The following is a 16693-nucleotide window of genomic DNA, read 5'->3' as shown; positions in this document are numbered from 1 at the left end:
TTTGAAATGCCTTTTAGGATCTCTTTTTGCTCATATTTTAATGGGTTGTGTGTTTTATTGAGTTGTAAAAGTTCTTCATTCTAGATAAAAAGTTCTCTCAAATATGTGGATTGTGAATATTTTCTCCCATTCTGTGACTTACCTTTTTTTCCCGTTCCTTAATGGCATCTTTTGAAAAGTTTAATTTTGATGAAGTCCAATCTATCATTTTTTCCTTTTATTATTCATGCTATTTGGGTTTTATTTAAAAAATTTTTTTACCAATTATGGTTGTTCTACTAGGTATCTATCCCTGCATAACAAATAATCCCCAAATTAGGCAGTTTTAAAAGACAAACATTTATTTTCTTAGAGTTTCTGTGGCTCAGAAGTCTGGGAACAGCTTACCTGGGTGGTTCTGGATAGGGTCTCTTAAGGGGTTCCCTGGTGGCTCAGAGGGTAAAGCATCTGCCTGCAATGCAGGAGACCGGGGTTTGATCCCTTGGTCAGGAAGATCCCCTGGAGAAGGAAATGGCAACCCACTCCAGTACTCTTGCCTGGAAAATCCCACGGACAGAGAAGCCTGGTAGACTACAGTCCATGGGATCGAAAAGAGTTGGACACGACTGAGCGACTTCCCTAAGGGGTTGCAGTTGGCCAAGGTCAACTTATCTGAGCACTTCAGTAGAGGAAGATCTGCTTCCTAGTCCGCTCATCTGGTTGTTGACAGGATTCAGTTCCTTGAGGGTTGTTGGACTGAGGTCTTCAGTTTCTCCCGGGCTGTTTGCTGCCAGTTCTGCCACATGCATCTGTCTTAGGGCAGCTACCAACATGGCAGCTGCCTTCCTGTAGAGCAAGGAATGGGGGTGGGGCAAGCATGGAAGCCACATTCTGTTTTTAAAGTGACAACAGGCGCACACACTCTTTGTTTTTTGGCCATGCTACCTGGCTTGCAGGGTCTTAGTTCCTTGACCAGGAATTGAACTCAGGCCCTGGCAGTGAGAGCACTGTGTCCTAACCACTGGACCACCAGGGAATTCCCCTAGATAAACTCACTTTAAAAAATGCACTCTTTTGTGTGTGATTAGAAATAATTATGGATTCACAGAGGGCTGCAAAGAAATATACAGGGAAATCTCATGCACTTCTCCTTCTTCCACGTCCCTTCCCCTGAAGCCAACATCTCAAGGAACTGACTCTGGCACAATCCATAGAGCTTGTTCAGATCTCACAATCATACACACTCATTTGTGTCAGTCTAATTTATTTTGCAAGTGATATCCTATCACCTCTGCCTCATTCTGTTCACTGGAAGAGAGTCACTAAACCCAGCTCACTATCAAGGGCAGGGGGTTAGAGATGGGTTGGAATAGCAGGAAGTTGGTTCATTAGGTGTTGTTTGTTTGTTTTGGTGTTTTGGCCAAGTTGTGTGGCTTGCGGGATCTTAGTTTCCCAACCAAGGGTCAAACCCAAGACCTCTGTACTGGAAGCACAGAGTCCTAACCACTGGACCTCCAGAGAATTCCCTCTAGGGGCCATTTCAGAGGCTGCCTGCTACGGGAATGCAATTTTCCTCCTGCATTTTAGAAGAAGTATAGTTTTAGCTTTTTTGTTTAGGTCTTGATTCATTTGGAGTTGATTTTTGGCATTGGACTACAAAAGTTTTATTATTATTTTTACATAATTTGTCATTGGACTACAGGTTAGAGAAGGATGTACATTTCAGTATTTCTGTATATAATTAAAACTGCTGCTGCTGCTGCTAAGTCGCTTCAGTCGTGTCCGACTCTGTGCGACCCCATAGACGGCAGCCCACCAGGCTCCACCGCCCCTGGGATTCTCCAGGCAAGAACATTGGAGTGGGCTGCCATTTCCTTCTCCAATGCATGAAAGTTAAAAGTGAACCCAGGTAGGATTTCAGTATAATGACTATCAGAGTCTTGTCATTTTCATATTGGTGAAACAAAATAGAAAGAACATTTTAAGTTTTCACATGATTTAATACATGCTCAATTAAAAAAAAAAAAGGTAAGTAGCAATGTATGAATTCTAAATTAGAAGAGAAAAAGAGCCTGCCTTTATAATTAAAAGAATTTCTCCTTTAGATGTAAATGGATCAAAGTAGAAAGAATAAACTATATTAAAGAAGCAAATTCGGAGAAGGCAATGGCAACCCACTCCAGTACTCTTGCCTGAAAATCCCTGGTGGGCTACAGTCCATGGGGTCGCTAGAAGTCAGACACGACTGAGCAACTTCACTTTCACTTTTCACTTTCATGCACCGGAGAAGGAAATGGCAACCCACTCCAGTGTTCTTGCCTGGAGAATCCCTGGGATGGGGGAGCCTGGTGGGCTGCCGTCTATGGGGTTGCACAGAGTCGGTCACGACTGAAGCGACTTAGCAGCAGCAGCTGGTGGTCCAGCGGTAAAGAATCCTCCTGCCAATGTAAGGGACACAGGTTCGATCCTGGGTCTGAGAAGATCCCACATGCCTCCGGGCAAAAACCAGTGTGCCACAACTACTGAGCCCAGACTCTGGAGCCCATGAGCCTCAACTACTGAAGCGTGTACACCTAGAGTTTGTGCTCTGCAACAAGAGAAGCCACCTCAATGAGAAGCCCAAGCACCTGAACAAAGAGTAGCTCCCAATGGCTGCAACTAGAGAAAGTCCAGGCACAGCAAGAAAAACCCAGCAGAGCCAAAATAAAATACATACACACATAAAAAAATAATTCAGGCTTGAAAAAGAAACAAATAAAAAAGAAGCAAATTGGAAATGGTACCATTCTTGTGCTGCCATTCCGGGCAGTGGGTTGTCTCTGAAGAGGAGCAGCTTCTGGGGAGGGCCAATAGGATGCAGCTCTCCAGGCCTGCAGGGGAGCGGGATTCGGAACACCTGCAGAAGCTCGGCAGTGTGGGGAACATTGCTAGGCTTGCATGCTCAGGTATGAGGCTTTGAGTACAGCTTGTGCTCTTCCTCCTTCTCGGGAGTATTATCCTCTATGACTCTGGTGAGAGAAAGGGTGCACCAAACCCTTTCTGAGTGCAGTGAGGACTGTATTTGAACCTCCCTGAAGATTTCTTTCCATTCTGTCTTCTTTCCTCTGTCAAGCCCTACTTTGCTCTTTCTTGCTGCTTGTTCTTAACTGCTTCTTTTTGTCTCTTTGTTTCTTCTGAGATTTAGCACCTTTGTCCACTTCTTTTTACAGTTTAAATGATGAGGATAATAATCGGAAGTTGTTGGCTTTGTTCCCTTCTTATGGGGCAGCAGGAGTCCTTTCTGACTATTCTTGGAATGTTGTTGACTTTCCTTGTTTTGAAGACATCAGGGACCATTTTGTACAGTCTGTAATGTTCCTACATTGGCTTCTCTGTATTTGTATTTTGTTTCCCCCCAAGATCCTCTTTCCCTTTTTCTCTCCTTTCCCTTGCCTCTGAGCCATGCCCATCAGCTGTAGGTGATCTTCTATCAGATTTGAAGCTTTTTCTGGTTTAAAGCCACAGAAAAGCGTATGTTTCCTCTTCTGTGGAGCTTGAAGGAGGCAGATGTGAAGTATTTCCCAGAGAAAGTAGTCTTAGGAGACTTTGCAGCCAACCTTTCTTTGTTCCAGTCCTACATAGGGAGGATAGTGAAGCCAGGCGGTCTCTTTCTTCTCCTGTGTCTGGACCTTGATGTTGATTTCCCCGTTCTTTCTAGGCTCTTACTTTTGCAGAACTCACAAGATCTCTCTTAAAGAAATTTGTAGTCAGAACTTTATGCTGTGTTTCTTTATCCCCTGCCCCCCGGAAAGAAGTGGGAAGAGAAGACCATTGTCTCCTGGGAATCCAGCCCTGGAGAAGCGTGAGTCCTCTCTGTCTGTTGTTCTCATTGTCAATGTAAAGTGTTTATCAGTTATCAGTTTACACTTCACCTGCGTAAAAAGAATTGTCTGCTGTAAAGTGGTACACATACCATCTCGGTTTCCCTGAAGAAGAGCTGTTCTGTTTTAAATCATAAAATGTACTATAAATGCATTGGCAGGAACCCCCATCCTAGTTTGAGGAAGGCTCTTTGACTCTCCTCTGATCCAGAAGCCTCTCGGGCTCCATTCAACCTTGTTTCACTGCCTGGAGGGCCCCAGACAGCCTCACCCCCAGGACCAAAGCCACGCTAGAGGATAACATCTGAGTCCAGGAAGCTTTGCTCTGTGGGCTTCCTCAACCTCTGTACCAGCTTATATTTGTTATTACATAGGTGAAGGTAAGAGGTCAATCCCAGCAAAAGTGGAAGTTGGTGAAGGTGATCTTAGATGTCTCTTGTGAGCCACTTAGATGAGAAGCTGGAAGAGAGTTCTTTGGCATGAGAAAGTTTTTCTTCCCCTTTCCTCTAACATCAGAATTCCTAAGGTTGGCCTTGAAGGAAAGCTTGCTTTTGTACTTTTGGAACTGGGAGTAAGTGACAAGGGGTTGTCAGCTGTGGCTTCTTTACCAGTTGGCCCTCTGCTTCCCCAGGGTGGACCTGCTTGGGGTCAGGTGGGCAGGAGTCCTGTCCTGAGCCCCAGAAAGGCAGTGGTCTAGGGGTTGGGACCAGGCTTGGCAACTGCTATGTCTAAACACAGACCTTTTCCACCAGGATTTCTCCCACCCCTGTCCTATCTCCCTTCCTTGCTAGTCTGGATATGAGGGCTCCAGAGTCCATTCTCCAGCAACAGTTTTTCTAATGTACACAATTTACTTTGAAGCAACTGAATTTACTCAGCAGATATCCCTTCCTGCCCCTGGAACTAGGAGAATTTCGAATTTGTATGAATCATGGGTCACTCCTGGTGGATACAATGAAAAAAGAGGGAACCAGAAGTGAACAGGGAGGCAGAGCATTTTACAGTGGGGGCTGCAAAATGCTGAAGGAAGCTGAATTTGCTCTGTAGTCTAAGCAGGGGATTGTAACCCATGTAAGCTGAGGAGTGGAGGGCATATCCCCTGGCACAAGCATTCTGGGGGCAAGGTTAAGGTCATATAATCTAGCTCTGTCTTCTAGGGAGGGCACGGAGAAAACAATTAGCCTTCCCGGTAGCTTCAGTGTAATCTTTGTGTGTGGCTGTTCGCATAATTAGCACTGTCTTGGGTCCTTACAGTTTCTCCTATCCTTCTGCTGACCCTACCCAGAACTGTATTGTGCAGTGAATCACTTCTCTGTCGTCAAGGGCTTTGCAGTTAATACACATTGTTTAATAATCATCAGGGCCAGGTAGCTCTACGCTCTGTTAGTCCCCGAACAATGATGAAAACCCTCCCTGACATATTTCCAGCATCCCCGAAGACTACTTACCCATTCATCAGTCTTGGCTTAGAAGTGCACGCCCTGTTTCCAAGGACCCTGATTACATGGATCTGCCTGCCTCATTTGTCGCTCTCAAGATGCCTTCTCAGTTTGTGGGTACTTTTTGTTCCCTCTGTCCTCCCACAGTTTGTCTCAAACATCCTGTCTTGGGACCCACAGTGCAACCTACAGGTGTCAGCAGTTCTAAGTCAGGACTGCTGTTCATCCCGATTTGTAGAAATCAGTCCTCACTTCATTAGAGGAAATGTATGTTTCCTTTTGTATTTGAGGCTCATGATCCAGTTGAAGCTATTGCTGGTATCAGTGGTTGGAAAGAGGCTCAAGGCTCTGGCTTTTCAAATGTGAGCAATAATGATTTTTCCAGCCATCCAATGAGACTGAGAGCGTCTTGAAGGTGGTGCCCATTCTGTGTTTCCCAGCTCATGTGCTGGGCACAGAGTGGCACTGTGCACTGGCTTCACTGTCTTTGAAGAATAGTCTGGATTCTGTTTTTCTCTTTTTTAACATTTGTATTTATTTGACTGTGCTGGTCTTAGTTGCAGCATGTGGGATCTTTCACTGTGGCGCATGGATTCTCCAGTTCTGGCACGTGGATTTAGTCTCTCCATGGCCTGTAGGATTTTAGTTCCCTGACCAGGGATTGAACCCACATCCACTGCACTTCAAGGTGGATTCTCAACCACTGAACTGCCAGGGAAGTCCCAGTCTGAATTCTTGGTGGAAGTCTTTGACATTTCCTGGATCCATGTTATGTTCTTAACAATGTCTAACTTTACTTAATTCTGCTTAATTTATCCACATCTTGAATGCTGTCTCTGTGCATTTGAGATCCAAATTTCAGTTCTTTGGCCATCACTTAGGAGCTGTATGACCTTGGGTAAAGCATTTCATTCCTTATAGCTCTGTTAGTTAATTTGGTAAATGGATGTATCTGTATTGTTCCTGTAGAAAGGCACAGGACTAGCCCCAGATAAATGGCTTTGAGCTTCCTTCCAACTTTGGAATATATGATGTTGATTCTGTTTCTCTGTTGTAGTCATCATTTCTGGTTAAGGACTTTAATTTTAGGATAATAGCATACTGAATTGGAATTGTTTAATTGAGAACAGTAATGTACTTGATTCTGTGTTGGGTTCTCATTAACTGCTTAGATTCAGCTCTAATTCCTGAAACATTTCAATTTAACACCCACTGTGCTGAAACAGAAAAGTAATTCAGTCAAGGTCCCTACCCTGAAGGAACTCACATTCTAGGAGAGGAATGGGGGTAATTAATTAATTAATTAATTATTGGAGGGGATTATGAAGGAGATAGTGCAGGGAAAATAATTTAATCTGCACCTTGAAGAATAGGAATTTGCCCTTTAAACATGAGTAATTAGGTGATTTCAGGCAGAATAAACAGCATTTGCAAAGATAAAGAGAACTAAAAAACCATGACATGTTTAAGGAGCAAGAAGTCCTGTGTATTCCTTGAGCATAAAGTGTGTGTGAGTGTTTGTGGGGAGAGTAAAGTGGTGGGGAGCAGACTGGTGAAATGGAGAGGATTGGAATCATGAAGGGAATAAATGAATCAAGTAACAGAGATATTATGTTGATTTCTATGCTAATAATGAGAAATGGATAAGCAGGGGCATTCTGAGGTGTGCTGTGATTAACCGGATTTGATTCCACAGTTGTCAGCAGCCAAACCCAAATATAGGCAGGTGCCAACAGTATAGTTAATAAAAGCAAATGACTATGTTAAAAAGAACCTTTGCCTTTTAAGTATATATACTGAAATATTTTTGTATGAAATGATATGATTTACTTTGAGATAAGTCAGATTTATCTCAAAGATGGAATTGTGTAGGTGTGAGAATGTGATTTGTAATAAACATGTATTTGGACCTGTCCTGTTTCTGACACAGAGCTCCTGTAACCCTTGGAATTTTCCATGATGAAACAGATAAAGATGTCTCTTGTGTGAATGAGTGACTTTTGGACCTACCTAAGGATGAGGGCTATTTGCTATGAGAGCCAACCATGTGATGAGAGGGTTGGAACCTTTGGTCCCACTGACATGACCCCGAGGGGCTAGAGGCTGAGCTCAGGCACCAGTGACCAATAATATCATCAAGTGTGCCTTTGTAATGAGGCCTCCTCAAAACCTGCAAAGGATGGGGTTCTAAGAGCTTCTGGGTAGGTGAACACGTGGAGATTTGGGCAGAACGGTGAGCCTGGAGAGGGCTTGGAAGCTCCCCTCCCCTCCCACATATCTTTGCCCTGTACATTTCTTTCATTTGCTTTTCCTAAGTTATATCCTTAATAATAAACCTAGTAAATTTAGTGAGTTGCTCTAATGAATTAATTGAACCCAAGGAGGGGGTTGTTGGAACCTCCACTCTATAGCTGGTCAGTCAGAAGCACAGGTGATGATAATCTGGACTTGTGACCGACATCTGGAGAGAGAGAGTGTGTGTGTGTGTCGGGGGTGGAGTGGGGTCAGTCTTGTGGACTAAACCTTTAACCTGTGGAATCTGATGCCCTCTCTGGGTAGATAGTGTCAGAATTGAATCAAAAAGTAGAACACCCTGCTGGTATCCAAGAACTGCTTGAATGTGTCGGAACCCCAACCCCCGTGTTGGAATTGGGGTACAGAACCTTATATTTATAGTGGGGTTGTTGATGAAGTAAGATTTGCTATGATTATTGAAACAGGATGATAAATACGTGGAGTTCATGTATTCATACTTCCTGTTTTGATATGTATGTGAAATTTCCCACGATAAAAAGTTTTTAAAAATTGTTAGCTGTGGGTATGTAATTCACAATTGTATCATTTTATTTGTTCATTCAACCTTCAGAAATTAATTGAGTACCTACTCAAAAAAGGTTCAAAACAATAGGTGTTTTGGAAAATTTTGTATCTTAGTACAAAGAGCTTGCCATCCAGGAGTGAAAGTGATATGCACATAAATCAATATAAGATAAGTTGGAATATTATAAATTCCATATCTTAAAGCAGGTCTCCATAAAGTACTGTGGAAGTTCTGGGAGAGATGTTTTTCCAGCTCAGGGGATCAGGGAAGACTTCATAGTGAAGATGGCATTTGAGCTTTATTCATTTACACACATTACTGAGCCTTGTGCGTGTGCTAAATCGCTTCAGTCATATCCGACTCTTTGTGACCCTAGGGACTGTAGCCTGCCAGGCTCCTCTGTCCATGGGGGTTCTCCAGGCAAGAATACTGGAGTGGGTTGCCATGCCCTCCTCCAGGAGATCTTCCTGACCCAGGGATGGAACCTGAGTCTGTTATGTCTCCTGCATTGGCAGGCAGGTTCTTTACCACTGGTGCCATCTGGGAAGCCTTACTGAGCCTTACTATGTGCCGAGTACCATTCTCAGTCCTAATTATCCAGCAGTGAACAAAGATGATAAAGATCCTACTCCTGTGAAATTTACGTCTAAATGGGAACAGATAGACAACACAGAATAGACATGTGTTATCAGGTGTTAGAAGATGAGAGATGTTACAGAAGAGAAGAAGTAGGGTGTCATGAGGGAGATCAGCAATGTCGGGGGTAAGGTCAGGGAAGGGGGTTATAGCGATAAGCAGGGTGGCTGGGTTGACATCTGGGCAAACTGCTTCTGAGGGAACTGGCCAAGCGGGTATTCACACGATGAGCATTCCCACCAAGGGCAAAGCTAGAGCAAAGACCCTAAGAGGGGAGCCTTCCTGGTGTATTTGCAGAGCAGCAAGAAGACCAGTGAGGCTGGGGCAGAGTGAACAAGGGTGAGAGGGGTAGGAGGTGAGGCCAGAGAAGTAATGGGGAGGGCATGCTGGTGGTGGTGGTGCCAGAGTTGGGGGTCAGATCTTATAGGTAATCATAGGAACTTGGGCTTTTACTTTTAGTAAAATGAGAAGCCACTGAAGGATTTTGAGCTAAGATTGTGACATGATTTGGCTTATAGCTTACAGTGATTCTCTGGCTGTTATCTTGAGAGCAGATAGTAGGGGTGGGGACATTTTAAGAGGCTGTTGGTACAATCTTGGCTAGAAACATTGGTGACAGGCTGGAACGGCAGCAGTGGATGTGGTGAGAAGCGGTCATACTTTGGTTAGATTTTTTTTAGTTAGCTCTTACAGGAAGAACCGGACTTTCCAGGAGGTCCAGTGGTTAAGGCTTCACACTTCCACTGTAGTGGGTGTGGGTTTGATCCCTTTTCAGGGAACTATGATCCCACATGCTGAGGGGCTCGGCCAAAAAAAAAAAAAAAAAGGCAGAACAAATAGCATTTCCTGAAAGATTGGATGTGGGATTTCAGGGAAAAAGAAATGTTTAAGGTGGCTGAGGAGTGGAATTGCCATCAAGAGAGAGAGGAAGGCTGCAAGCATGGCAGTTTCCAGGAGGGAAGGGAAGACTGGGGGTTCCGTTTTGGACGTTATGTTTTATGTTTGGGATGTTCACTAAACATCTAAGTGGAAGTCAGGTAAGTAGATAGAGTTTAGGGTTTGGGAGAGAAAACTGAGCTGCAGCTGTACATTGGGAGTTACTGTCATAGAGCTGACATTTAAAGCTATGATCTTGGATAAATTCATTCATCTAAGGAGTGAGCAGGTGGCGCTAGTGGTAAAGAATCCCCCTGCCAATGCAGGAGACATAGGAAACTCCGGCTTGATCCCTGGGTGGGGAAGATCCCCTGGAGAAGGAAATGGCAACCAACCCACTCCAGTATTCTTGCCTGGGAATTCCCAGAGACAGAGGGACCTGGTGGGCTACAGTCCATAGGGTCGCAAAGAGTTGGTCATGACTGAAGTGCCTTAGCACTTAGCAAGGAGTGTATATCGGAGAAGGCAGTGGCACCCAACTCCAGTACCCCTGCCTGGAAAATCCCATGGGCGGCGGAGCCTGGTAGGCTGCAGTCCGTGGGGTCACTAAGAGTTGGACACAGCTAAGCGACTTCACTTTCACTTTTCACTTTCATGCATTGGAGAAGGAAATGGCAACCCACTCCAGTACTCTTGCCTGGAGAATCCCAGGGACGAGGGAGCCTGGTTGGCTTCCATCTATGGGATCGCACAGAGTTGGACACAACTGAAGTGACTTAGCAGCAGCAGCAAGGAGTGTATATAGGTAGAGAAGACCAAGGACAGACCGTGGGCTATTACATTAAGAGAACCAACCAGCAAAGAAGCTTAGTCGCCAAGAACAGATATGTGAACCTGGGAAGTTGGTCCTCTAACTTGAGGGATCAGCTTGAACAAGAACATGATGTTGGGGGTAAAAAACAGATTGTATTGTATTGGCCAAAAAGTCGATCAGGTTTTTCCATAATCTCTTACAGAAAACCCAATAGATAACCAGTAGCAGATGTGTTTTGTATTTATGTTTTTGAAAAATACTTCTCCTCTTCTATGGAGACTTATTCACATTTAGGTTGATAATGTCAGTGCAGAGTTTTAAATTCTGTTATATAACTGGATTCATTAACTTACCCTCCTCTGCCTGTTTTTAGTGGGACTCCAATGAAATGGATGTTTCCTGTTTGGAGTACTCTTTTGTAAGGGCTCAAAACAAGGATCAGCAAAATTTTTCTCTAAAGGGCCAGACAGTATGTTTCTTTCCAGACCATAATGTCTCTGACACAGCTACTCAGCTAGTCTGCTGCTGTGGGGAGGTCACTACAGACACATAAATGATGAACGTGGCTGTGTTCCTGTAACATTTTATTTACAGACACTGAATTTTGAATTTTATGTGACTTGCATGTGTCACAAAATACTACTCTTCTACTTTTCCCAACTATTTAAAATGTAAAATTCATTCTTCACAGGCTGTACAAAAACAGGTGGCAGGCTGTATTTGGCCTATTGGCTGTGTTTTGCTGACCCCTGGCTTGAAAGGTTTTTTTTCCCCCATGTCAACTTTGAACTGAATCATTCTACCAAATGCACTGGTTTGTAATCAGTTACAAAATGGGTTGGCCAGGCTCCTGTGAGTCAGTTGTCAGCCACCGTTTATGCTGATTTGCATGGTCCGTGTACCTTGTACATGACGTATTAGTTTCTTTGATGGGAGAGTGACCCCAGGTGACCTCTAGGATCTAGTTCACTTCCAAGACTCTAGTCCATTGATTTTCTTTCTTTTTAAAAAATAATTTCATTTATTTGTGGCTGTGCGGGGTCTTCGTTACCGCTTGAGCTTTTCTCTAGCTGTGGCGAGCGGGGGCTACTCTCTGTTGTGGTGCCTGGGCTTCTCACTGCAGTGGCTTCTCTTGTTGTGGAGCACGGGCTCTAAGGTGCAAGGGCTTCTGTAGCCGTGGAGGATGGGCTTAGCTGCCCCATGGCGCATGGGATCTTCCTGGACCTGGGACTGAACCAGGGTCTCCTGCATTGGCAGGTGGATTTTTTTTTTTTTTTTTTTACCACTGAGTCATCAGGGAAGCCCCAATTTTCTTAAAAAATAAAACATACTCAAAATTCTTTTGAAACTGTCCTCTGCAGCTTCTGCAGCACTGTGGTCGCTCAGTTCCTCCCTGTGACTTCTCCCTCTCATTCTCCTTCATGGGTTCCTGACTTGACTGTCCTGTTTCTGCGTGCTCTGTCCTCAGCCTTCTTCTTTTTCTCTTTCTCCACTCTCTCTTCGAGCAGTCTGTGGCTTCAGTTCCCACCTCTGCACTGGAAGCAAACTCATGTGTATGTTTAGCTCTGACTTCTGAGGTGTAAAGCCTTTCAAGGTTTCCTATTAGCTAAAAGTTCCTCCCCCTGCCCAATATTTGCTTGTTTGGCTGCACCAAGTCTTAGTTGCAGCATATGAACTCTTAGCTGAGGTATGTGGCATCTAGTTTCCTGACCAGGAATTGAACCTGGGCCCCCTGCCTTGGAAGCATGTAGTCTTAGCTCCTGGTCCACCAGGTAAGGCCTTCCATTAGCTAGAATGTTAAAATCCAAACTCCTTAAGACCTACCTGGTGGTCCAGTGGATTAGAATTCGCCTACCAATGCAGGGGACACGGGTTCGATCTCTGGTCCAGGAAGATCCCACAGGCCGTGGGGCAGCTAATCCCGTGCACCACAACTACTGAGCCTGAGCTCTTGAGCCTGTGCTCTGCAACAAGAGAAGCCATGGCAACGAGAAGTCCATCTACCGCAACGAACAGTAGTCTTAGATTGCCGCAACTAAAGAAAGTCTGTGTGAAGCAATGAAGACCCAGCAAAGTCAAAAAAAAAACCAAAAACCTCTTAGCCTGCCCATACTAACTGCCCGTGCACTGCCTGCCAGCTGGCTTGGGCCGTTGGGCAGCTCCCAACTCATCAGCCATCATTCTGCCTCCTTGTCTTTCACATGTTCTTCCCTTTGCCATCACTACCCCCCTCCTTGCTGCCGTTCTCCCTCTGGCTTATTCTCAGGACACAACAAACTGATACCCTTCCCTTTGAGAGCCCATGCAGAAGGCCACTTTGCAAGATTCAGCTCAAACGCCTGTACCTCTTGGAAGCCTGTCTCATGGACAAGGTTAACCATTTACTCTGTGTGCTCAGTGTCTTATGTACATTTCTATTGTAGCGCTTGCCTTATTGCTCTAATTGTTAATTGTTAATTCACGTCAAAAGTACGTGAATATTGGTTGACAATCAAATACATTCATAAATTGATAACCTTCACTAGACTTAATTCCAGAATCTGGGTCTTCACTCATCTTTGTAGCCCCAGAGCCTGACATTTAGAAGGGGCTAAATTTGTATTAAAAAAAAAAAAGAATGACTTTGATGCAAAATACAATATAGACCTTTTTATGATTATATTCTGTCTGATGCTGGGAAGGATCGAAAGCAAAAGGAGAAGAGGGTGACAGAGGATGAGATGGTTGGATGGCATCACCAATTCACTGGACATGAACTTGGGCAAACTCTGGGAGATAGTGAGGCATAGGGAGGCCTGGCATGCTATAGTCCCTGGGGTTGCAAAGAGTCAGACAGGACTTAGCAACTGAACAACAACAACAAATGATTATATTTTATGTCTTTAAATAGAGTCATCTTTTTCTGTTGTAGGAGGAAAATTCTTCCAAAGATGGTCTCCCATTCAGAGCTAAGGAATCTTTTCTGTTCAGCTGATGCAGTGTGCTTTGATGTTGATAGCACCGTCATCCAAGAAGAAGGAATTGATGAGCTGGCCAAATTCTGTGGAGTTGAGGATGCCGTGTCAGAAATGTAGGAACAGTATTTATTCACCTTATGAAATGATAGAGGATTGCAAAAGAAGAGTGACTTTTGAATGACGCACAGGACCAGAGCCACAATTCCCTGATTTTAGTCCCTTCCTATGAAACATGGGCACTAGGTTATTTTCTTCCATCACTTAGAGCTGAATTTGTTGGTATAGTACATCATCCAACCATCCATTTATATAAATATATATATATATATATATATATGTGTGTGTGTGTGTATGGGCTTATATAAATCTGTGTGTGTGTGTGTGTGTGTGTGTGTATGGGCGTCCCCAGTAGCTCGGCTTGTAAAGAATCCACCTGCAATGCCGGAGACCTGGTTCGATTCCTGGGTTGGGAAGATCCCCTGGCGAAAGGATAGGCTACCTACTCCGTTATTCATGGGCTTCCCTGGTGGCTTGGATGGTAAGGAATCTGCCTGCAATGTGGGAGACCTGGGTTCAATCCCTGGGTTGGGAAGATTCCTTGAAGGAGGGCATGGCAACCCACTCCAGTGTTCTTGCCTGGAGAATCCCCATGGACAGAGGAGCCTGGTGGGCTGCAGTCCATGGGGTCACAAAGTTGGACATGACCAAGCAACTAAGTGTAGCGTATATATATATATATATATATATATATATATATATATATATACACATATGTATGTATATTTGGCCATACTACATGGCTTTCAGGACCTCAGTTCCCTCCAACCAGGGATCAAACTTGTCTCCTTGCAGTGGAAGCATGGCATCCTAACCACTGGACTTCTGGGGAGTTTCCCGTTTATACACGTATTTATGCTCCCAAAGTGTATATATAACACTAACATATACACTGTGACAAATAAATATGGATGACATACCCTTAGCTTGGCCAGGGGAATGATAACCAAAGAAGATAACCTAGCAAAAGAAGATGATAACCTGACCAAAGAAGATAATCTCCAGGGGTCCAGTGCTTTGTGTCATGGTTGAAAGTATGGCCTTAGAGCTTTGCTAGAAAGCTAGTTTTGGTTCAGAGTCTCCACGGATGCCTGGGTGAGAGTTCCTTCCTCCCTTCTGCGCTCCCCTGTGCCACCCACACTCACCAGGTCCTAGACTGTTTCATGCTCAGTTTCATCTGATGCAAGCATGCCTGGCCTAGTAAACCAAGCTGTACGATTTAGTTTATGATAGCAGCATCAGAGCTGCTCCAAAATGTATATAAATCAACAGTGGTAAAAACTGTAGATTTATATATATATGCAAAAATATATGCACACTATTCTTACATCATCTATGACATTTTTTTATCTGTATACTTTAAAAATTATGTTTATTTTGGCTGTGCTGGATCTTTGTTGCTGGGCATGGGCTTCTGATTACAGTGATTTCTCTGGTTGTGGAGCACAGGCTCTAGGGCAGGCTTCAGCAGTTGCAGCTCCTGAGCTCCAGAGCACCAACTCAATAGTTGTGGCTCACGGGCTTAGCTGCTCCACAGCATGTGGTATCTTCCTGGACCAGGCATCAAACTGGTGTCTTCCGCACTGGCAGGCGGATTCTTTACCACTGAGCCACCAGGGAAGCCCCTGTATACTTTTCTTTGATGTGATTGTTTTTAACATGCTAAATTATATATGTGTGTGTGTGTGTGTGTGTGTGTATAAAGAGTACTGGCCTTTAGTCTCTTTCTTGGTTTACAAGTGCTCACAGCTTCTAAGGAAGGTACCTGTGGATAGTACATGCGTTTTTCTCAGCTCACTGGATGGTGTATTTGTGGATGCAAAATACTAATGTGATTCTCAAGCAAACCCTCCATAGTTTATCCCTGGCCCCACTCACTCCCATGGCAACGTAGCACATCTGTTATATGGTGGGGCACCGTCCTTGTGGATGGACCTTGTGAGGAGCTGGGGAGGGTGGGCATGTAAACTTTGACGACAGCTGACTTGGCTGCCTTGATTGTTGGGTCTTCCTCCTTCTAGGACACGGCAAGCCATGGGCGGGGCAGTGCCTTTCAAGGCTGCCCTCACACAGCGCTTAGCTCTGATCCAGCCCTCCAGGGAACAGGTGCAGAGGCTCCTAGCAGAGCACCCCCCGCACCTGACGCCTGGCATAAGGTAAGGGATGGCCAGTCTGGGTACACTGCCTCTCCATCAGCACCTGCGTTTGGGGGCATGTGCTTCATTACCGTAGAGCTTCCGTGTGGTTCTTTCGGTACTTGTGAATGGTCTTGTCTGGCTGGTTGGTCCTGCCCATGTCTGCCTTCCCTCTCTCCCAGCAGAGAGCCAAAATCTCCTCTTCGTCTTGTGTTTCTAGGTCCATGGGCAGAACAGAGTTGTGGAATGGTTTCCTAAAGCAGTCAAGCCCCACCCACTAATTTCTAAGTGCATTTAGAAAAACATATGTGGAGCATTAATTCACTAGGCGATATACCTTGTGTGATGTACCTTGGACAGATGCATTAGGAGAAAATACATATTTGAGTTTCCTTTTCACGTCTCCTGTTTTCACTTTTGTATTGATCAGCATTTGGTATTTGCAGTTTCCTTTTTTTTTTTTTTTTACAGGGAGCTAGTAAGTCGCCTACAAGAACGAAATGTTCAGGTTTTCCTGATATCTGGTGGCTTTAGGAGCATTGTGGAGCATGTTGCTTCAAAGCTCAACATTCCATCAACCAATGTATTTGCCAATAGGCTAAAGTTCTACTTTAATGGTAAGACTTTCATGGTCCCATTTTCCCTCTAATCAGTTTTAGCATTTAATGTCTGTTGGAATGCAGCTTCAGCAAGGTGGTGGTGGAGTTGAATGCTGAGATAGAGGGTTCTCTTTACTGATGTCTTTCACACCTTGGTATCCTTTACTCTGCAAGATACACTTGGGCATCATCTCTCCTACCTTCAGTATCCATAAGATCATCTATCTGTATATACAAGTCTGCATTTTACTAAATAAGGTCATGTAACCCCTATGACTTATTTTGTTATTCAGTATATTTCAGTTTTAGGAAAGCTCTCATGTATTGAGCCAGTTTGGCTCATGTGTTTGACTCAGGAAGGAGAGTTAATTTGTGAGCAAGTCACTGCACTGTAGCTGCCTTTGGAGGTGCCTCCTGGCCCCTCTCTGGACCCTCACAGAGGCACAGCTGTAATCTTCTCGTCATCTTAAGATGTCCCCAGTTATGTCAGGGGGTGGCTGGCATTCTTAAAACCAAATGG

The 16693-nt window shown here is 44.4% G+C and overlaps 1 protein-coding gene across 9 annotated transcripts in view; it reads left to right on the top strand.

Moving 5' to 3' along the window:
• The window catches only part of PSPH (phosphoserine phosphatase), a 31182-nt gene that overhangs the window by 10431 nt on the left and 4058 nt on the right, over nt 1–16693 (top strand). For 3 of the 9 annotated variants that reach the window (XM_060405594.1, XM_012103911.5, XM_060405596.1), the window contains exons 2-4: nt 13337–13495; nt 15461–15595; nt 16046–16191. In XM_060405594.1, coding sequence (XP_060261577.1) covers nt 13356–13495; nt 15461–15595; nt 16046–16191 — 421 coding nt within the window. In that variant the 5' untranslated portion in view covers nt 13337–13355. 9 annotated transcript variants of the gene reach the window in all.

Source organism: Ovis aries, chromosome 24 (assembly GCF_016772045.2).
Source record: "Ovis aries strain OAR_USU_Benz2616 breed Rambouillet chromosome 24, ARS-UI_Ramb_v3.0, whole genome shotgun sequence".
NCBI classification, from domain to species: Eukaryota; Metazoa; Chordata; class Mammalia; order Artiodactyla; family Bovidae; genus Ovis; species Ovis aries.
Note: the sequence above shows the minus strand (reverse complement) of the source record. Positions and strands in the feature narration are given on the sequence as shown.